Source organism: Microplitis mediator, chromosome 1 (assembly GCF_029852145.1).
Source record: "Microplitis mediator isolate UGA2020A chromosome 1, iyMicMedi2.1, whole genome shotgun sequence".
Taxonomy (NCBI): domain Eukaryota; kingdom Metazoa; phylum Arthropoda; class Insecta; order Hymenoptera; family Braconidae; genus Microplitis; species Microplitis mediator.
Window position 1 is genome coordinate 19,428,904 of NC_079969.1, and position 7,367 is coordinate 19,436,270.

The window sequence follows — 7,367 nt, forward strand, 5'->3', positions numbered from 1 at the left end:
ATCGTCGCGCTACTTTTATACGCATAAGTGATGGTAGAACTAACGCTGCGTTTTCGCGTGCTTTTGTAAAGAGGAGTTTCGTAAATTTATTTATGAACTAAAATAAATTAAATAAAAAATTTATTGGACATAACATCTGTAACTTTTGAACGGATAAACCGATTTTGATTGTCAAGGTGTCATTCGACGCGGCTTGTGAATATCTTGAAGCTGTGAATAATTGAGCTTGATCGGTAGGGCTCGTTCGGAGATATTCCAAAAATAAAATTTTTTCAAAGATGTTTTTTTTCGATAACTTGTAATGTGCTCGATGGATTGATCCAAAAATCAACTGGGCTCTGAAACTTCATAAGCCGCGTCGAATGCCTCCTCAACCATTAAAATCGGTTTATTCGTTCAAGAAAAACCGTTGTCGAAAGAATTTCAACTGATGGACCGATATTTTTTTCTTTTAATTGTCCAAAACTAAAATGAAATTAGTTAATTGATTTATTGCATCGGAAAAAAAAAATTTCAAACACATTTTTCATTGATATATAAGCACAAAATAAAAAATTATAGTCCCAGATTTTGTAAATAATATTTTTCAATTATTCAAGTAATATAATATACAAGTATTATTAAGTTTTTAATTATTAATCAAAATGTATTTTTATGCTGATGAAAACTTCAATTTCAAATAATTTTCCAATAAACTATTTTCTTTTCTTTGCTAAATATTCAGGACCGTTGCGTGTATCATATAAGTAGCGTCTTTTAGATCACATGTTTTTTATAAACTAAAACAAAGGACAGGTTAGAACACCCTCAACTGAATGTCAAGTAATGTAATTATATGTCAATTAATTTAAATGTCATAGCAACCGAAGATTAAAATAAGCAATCGGTTATAACCTGCATAATTGTCGCTCAAAGCAGTGTTTCCAATATTTACAGTCTACAAGTATCGTGAGAATTTTTTACGTTTGAAAGTTATCCATGCGATGTTCAGCGAACTTTCGGGGAAGCAACACAATTTCACCTGTGTATCATTTTTATACAGCATATTTGCACAGCCGCGGATACAACACGATACTCTTGATGAAGACATCTCAAAAATTTATTTTATTAAAAAAAAACATAAATAATTAAAGACACTGATAATGTTAAACTAATACTGTTTTTCATCACTTCGCTTGTAATTTTTCTCGGCAGATACGTTTAAATATTACTTTTATTTTAAATAAAATTTTGTTTTTTAGTTGCACTATATTATTAGGTTGAGAATATGTTAATTCAAAATCATTCACATATATAGAACTCGGAATTTTTTAATTATTATTTTCATGCTCATACAGATCTGAAATTTCATCAATTACACAGTTTTTGACACACTGTTTCTTGATCATTCTTACGTGCTCTCCACTATCAAGTTCATGTAATCGATTTACGATTTGAGTCAGTGGTTTATGAGGAGACTTTACTAATTTTTTAAACGAGCCAATGTAGTTTTCACCCCAAAAAGCTGACAAATTACTTAAAGAAGTATCGAAATACTTTACATCGTCAGAAGGATGAATTAAATTATGCATGATCAACACTTGAGATTCTATACCATAGAGCGATGGTAATAAATGGAAAAAATTTCGGAGTAAATCTCTTGCATAGTTAATATATGTCTTATTAATCAACTATTAATTATGTAAAATACGGCAAGCTACACATAAAAGTAGGAAATGCGTGTAATAATTAGAAGGTAAAATGTTTTTCAAAACAATCGGTCCAGAATAACAAAGGAAGAATCGAAACTATGTCGCTTTCCAGGTTTGGACATTATTTACATCAAATATTTTTCTTTGAAACTCAGATGGGATACTAATTTTCAAAGATAACATCCTTAAACGGAGAATTTTAATTTGAGATAATTTTAAACGAGCAATATTCGATCTATCCATGATCCAGCGACTCAATAGGGATCGTGCGTGAAATATAGAGGCAGCACTACTGTCGGAGTGAGCGCTCTTTGGTGTTTCATTGGTGAACATAGTGGGATCAAAACAAGTATTTAATAACATTATAAACAGTTATAACAATGGAAAAAATAATAAAATATGGATTTCAACCTGTAGTTAATAATATAATACACGGCCAGAACGATGAGAAAGGCAAAAAATTATTCAAATCAAAGCATGTGTACGGTGTTGTTGAAAAAACGAATAAAATTAGAACTGTTATAACCGGTAAAGTTGTGTCACAGACAAGTGTATCAAATCTTTATGATGTGACAATTTCTGTAAGTATAAAAGTAAAATAAATAATTAGTTATTACACTTAAATTAGTAAACTAGGAAAATTTTCTATTTATTTATTAGAAAAATTATAGAATTATTATTTTCAGGTAGATACAAACCGAGACGTTAGTAACGCTGTTTGCACCTGTAAAGCTGGTCTTGGGGGCAAGTGTAAGCATATATGTGCATTAATTCATTACGTTAATTCTCCCGAAACATCGTCATCGAAAACGAGTCATTCTCAGCAATAGGGTAAGCCTACTCAAAAACAATTACTAGGGTACGACAAAGGTGAAAGGATGTCTAAACTCTTTCCTCCCCCAGTTTTGTCTACTGAAATGACTAAGTTGAAACCTATCAAACTTACAGTAGCAAGTATGCCTGAATCTTTGAAAAATACACCGCTTCGAAAAATCTTAGAGCTTGAAGAGAAAGAAGATATTGTGATAACACCAGCAGAATCTATGTTACAAATGATACAAACTAAGGCTAAAGAAGTCCTCCAGGAGAAGGCAAAAAAGTAGTAAATGATATATTTATATTGCAAAATGATAATGTAATATTTAGTCAGGAAGTTATGGTTACCAAAGAAATGTATACATTCTATCGAAAAAAGATATGCTGTGATGCTAAGACAGCATTAAATCTAAATCTTTGAACTATTTAACAATCTAATAGCAGCGAATGGTTTGCACAACGAACACTGCGAATAACTACTAGTAATGGATACAGGTTAAAAGGTCAACATTTTAACGTTGAAAAAGTTGTGACAGATATATTATACCCTAAACTAACTAAAAATGCAGCGATAACGTACGGAAAAAACAATGAGGATTTAGCACTGAAAGAATATAAACAGTTAGTTGATCCAAAGTGGGAGATTGTTAAAGTTGGTGTAATAATTCGTCTGCGGCAACCGTGGCTAAGCTGTTCTCCAGATGCAATCCTCCTTTATAGGAATAAAGTATGGCAAAAGCGACTTATAGAAATTAAATGTCCATACACTTGCCGCGATATTCCTGTTTGGAATGCTGATTCAAGCAAGTCAAATGTTCTATATCTAAAAGTCGATGAAAATGGACTACATTTGAGTACAACGCATTCAATTAACATTCAGGTCCAGCTGCAGATGTATGTGACTAATATAAAGTTTTATGATTTGTACGTGTACTCGCCAGTAGGTAGTGTGTTACTTACCGTTCAACGCGACAATCAATTGTTGAATAAGTTAATACCTCATCTTGAAAAGTTTTATTTTACCCAATACATACGAAAATTATACGCCAAATGCTCTACTAAGTAACAATACATTTATGATTTTCATTAATTGATTACTTTTAAGATATAAATTATATAATTATCTAAGACTAATATTGCAATCAACCAAATGTGATCCTACATAGATCTTAAAAATAGTTAACTATAATTTAACAGATTGATAATCAAAGATTATCACAAATTTGGCAGTTTTAAAAAAATTTTATAGTAGTTGTTATTTCTAAGACTGTTGAGATTTTAAAGTTGCCAAAAACTATTTTTATCATTATCTTAATTTTATAAAAATCATTAGAAATTATTTTTTGTACGAATTCATTACGAAAAGTTTTATAAATTTTATCTTTGTTGAAAATATTTAATATTACTACCAAATAATATAATATAAAAATTTTTATTATTTATGAGCCTCTACCTACCTTATGTCTGAGTAATTATAAAACAGAGAAATAATAAACATTAAATTTTAATTTATTTAAGAAAATAAAACCTTTCTTTTTTGTAAACAATTAATTCGTTTTTATTTAATACAATTAGAAATTAAATTCAGTTTTTACAATTATTTGAAAAAGTTTCATTTGTCAACTTCTTTTTCTTTAAGCAGTGGCTTCTGTACATTTACCAAAGCACAAATAACAAAAACAATTTCATCAATATGAGGAAATAATGAATTAGATACTTTTGATAGAATTCTAAAGTCCTTAATTCGTTGATTTACTCGTTCTATATGTATCCTCACAGAAGCAATGTTGTATGTTTCGTCAACTTCTTCAGGAGTGAATTGATCTTTGTGGCCAACAGGAGGCATGATAAAAATAGCATTTTTATTTTCGACTTGAGTTTTTATCTGAGAAAATCCTTTGTCAGCAAGAACAACGTAACCGGGCTCAATTAAATCAACCAAACCACAATCGTTTGTAATGAAGCAGCACGGCCACCATAACATTTGGAGACGTAAGTTATGAATCCATCTGGTGCACAACCCACCAAAAACTTGACAGTATGATGATGTTTATATTCAGAATACATCAATACTTTTTGATTAACTTCTGGTGGTACTTCTGTATAAACTTCAGTACAATCAATTATTACACGTCTGTCTGGGTAATGATGCTTAAAAGATTCCGGTAGAGATGCACGTATTGTTGATTTTGATGGCCAAACGATAAAACTTTGTAGCAAAATATTTAACTGCTGTATGTGTTTCACAAATATCCTATGTGCAGTAGTTCGATGAATATTGGAAACTACTGCCAATGCAGTAAATGATAAACCCGTCTTCAATTTGACTAATGTTATCAAGAAACTTGTTTTTTTATCTACTTTAGAGGCTTTACAGTCTGGTAACATAGTTAAAAGCCATGAAAAAATTGCTAATGTCACACCTGTTAAACTGCTCATTGCTTCGTTGGTAGTAATTGAAGAAAGTCCATGAAAACCTTGACAAGATTTACTAAAGTCTATATTTATTGGATCACAACCCGAATCTTGCACATTTTTTATAATTGGTATATTAGCTTTACAAATTTTATTTTGTGTTTTTTTTATTGGAATATTTACCTGTACTGCTGCCGTGCTTGAATCGTTATGAGAGTTAAGATTACAAAAAAAAATATGCCAAATCTTCATAACCTCCGTCTGTGACTATCTCTGTTTGACAACTTATGCTCCGTTGCACAGGATTCACCGTAACAGTTTCAACGTGAATATCAATCTGATGCTCTTCAACACTACTTGCATGTTCTTCATTACCTTGTTCCATCACTGTGTCTATCATATTGTCAATGTTTATGTTGTTTCTTTTTTTTTCACTCACAATATATTTATTGATGTGGACTGTGTTCGTTTCCCGATTTCTGACTCGTTGGAAACGTTCCAAGGATTGAATATTTCTTTTTACATTTTCACGTCCAGGAAAAATCGAAGGAACATAAGATGGATGTAACGGATGCTCTGATTTTTCATTATTTACAAAATGGGTACTACGAATCCTCGTATATTTATTTGGTACCCAGTCTTTTGGATTTTCTCTGAAATCAAAGAAAAGAATTAAAGGTTAAGTCATAATTATAAGATAAATGCCATGAATATTTGAAATTTCATCGACTAAATGATCAATTTTTACATACGTCGTATTTAAATTTTGTAATTTTACTGAATGGTGCATTTTTCTAAATTTTAATTAATATTGCACTTACACGTAATTTTTCACTGCATTCATCCACTGTTAACGTTTTACTGTTTTCCATGAGGCTCCTAACACGCTCTCTGGAAATTTATAAAATTTCACTTCCACACCGAATCCACGTTCTCGACGTGATGTATTATTACATCCAAGAATACAACAATTTTTTCTCGAAGCTGACATTATTTTAAAAAATCTAATATATTTTATTTATAATAATTTAATAGTAAATCACATATGTTAACGTTTAATACATGATCCCAACTGTTTTGGATACTTGCCACCAGTTGGCGTAAAAGTCTAGAAGCACGATCCCTATAAAGATTTCATTACACCTAAAAATGAAAGATGCGAAGAATCTAGAGTTACAGATATCACTAGGTCAAAATCTGGCAATCTATTCAATAGACCCGTAATTTTTTCTTTATGATGTTCGGGTTGTGATTTTTCGTTAAATGATTGCTTCGTCCGTGTTTTACAATTAATGTCTGGATAAATTCGCTTTTTTTTTTATGTTGTCCAATAGATTTTCCTTTCGTCTCGCATCTTTCGCATGCATAAAAAGACCCAGGTGGCTTAACACACTTTAAAAATACTCTTGCTTGAGCATCTGCAATTAGGCCCATGACTTTAAAATTATATGTCTTTTGGTTGATGATCACTTCCTTTTTTGTTAAATGTATTGCATCATCAACAAAATCTTTTAAAAATTCATCAACGTCAGCAGGTTTTGAGTCATCTATATAAATGGATACTTTGATTTTGTATTTGTCATAATTAATTGGTATTATTTTTTTAACTTCCTGCTAAGAAAATTGAAAATTTTCATAAATTCGAGAAGTTATTGGTTTCAGTCCGATTTGCAAAAACCGAATTTCTATCAGATTTTGACGTTTTGAGGTTCCAGGAAGCTACCCTGACTAATTTCTCGATGATATCTGAGTGTATGTATGTGTGTACGTACGTTCGTACGTATGTATGTAAATATTCTTAACTCTTGAACGGATAAACCGATTTTGATCTTTGAGGTGTCATTCGACGCGGCTTGTTAATATCTTGAAGCTGTCCAAATTTGAGCTTGATCGGTTGAGTGCGTTCGGAGATATTTCAAAAATAAATTTTTTTCAAAAATGTTTTATTTGGATAACTCTTAATTTGCTTAATGGATTGATTCCACAATCTAATCAGCTCTAAAACTTTATAAGCCGCGCCGGATGCCACCAAACAAATCAAAATCGGTTCATTCGTTCAAGAGAAACCGTTGACGAAAGAATTCAAAAAAAATTTTTTTTTGGTTTTTGTGAAATTTCTCAAAAATGACTGGATAAATCAATTTCAAAATTTTATCAGCACTAGAATTCAATAGAATGCGTCGATTGTCACCTTAACCATCTCAATCGGTCAATTCGTTCGCGAGATATCGTGGGAGAAAGAAATGTAAAAAATCAGTTTTTCACGAATATCTTTGAAACGATTAAATCAAACGTCTTCAAAATTCAATGAGCTCTACAAATCAATAAAACACGTCGATTACCGCCATAACCATCGAAATCAGTTAATTCGTTCGCGAGATATCGTGGGAGAAAAAAAAAGCTAAAAAATGGTTTTTTTCGAAAACAATGGAATACAAACGTATT

The 7,367-nt window shown here is 31.0% G+C and overlaps 1 protein-coding gene across 2 annotated transcripts; it reads right to left on the bottom strand.

Moving 5' to 3' along the window:
- Positions 1-4,131: 4,131 nt before the first annotated feature.
- LOC130669324 (uncharacterized) lies at positions 4,132-6,847 on the bottom strand. 2 transcript variants are annotated; one of them, XR_008990160.1, is made up of 3 exons: positions 5,744-6,847; positions 5,106-5,575; positions 4,132-4,984 (listed from the first exon to the last, which is right to left on the bottom strand). XR_008990160.1 is itself a non-coding variant. In XM_057472136.1 (2 exons), exons 1-2 carry the CDS (start codon positions 5,764-5,766, stop codon positions 5,146-5,148), a joined length of 453 nt encoding a protein of 150 aa, XP_057328119.1. In that variant the 5' UTR covers positions 5,767-6,847; the 3' UTR covers positions 4,132-5,145. The 2 variants fall into 2 exon arrangements, 1 of the variants encoding a protein (XP_057328119.1); XM_057472136.1 differs by having other exon boundaries at positions 4,132-5,575.
- Between the last annotated feature and the right edge of the window lie 520 nt (positions 6,848-7,367).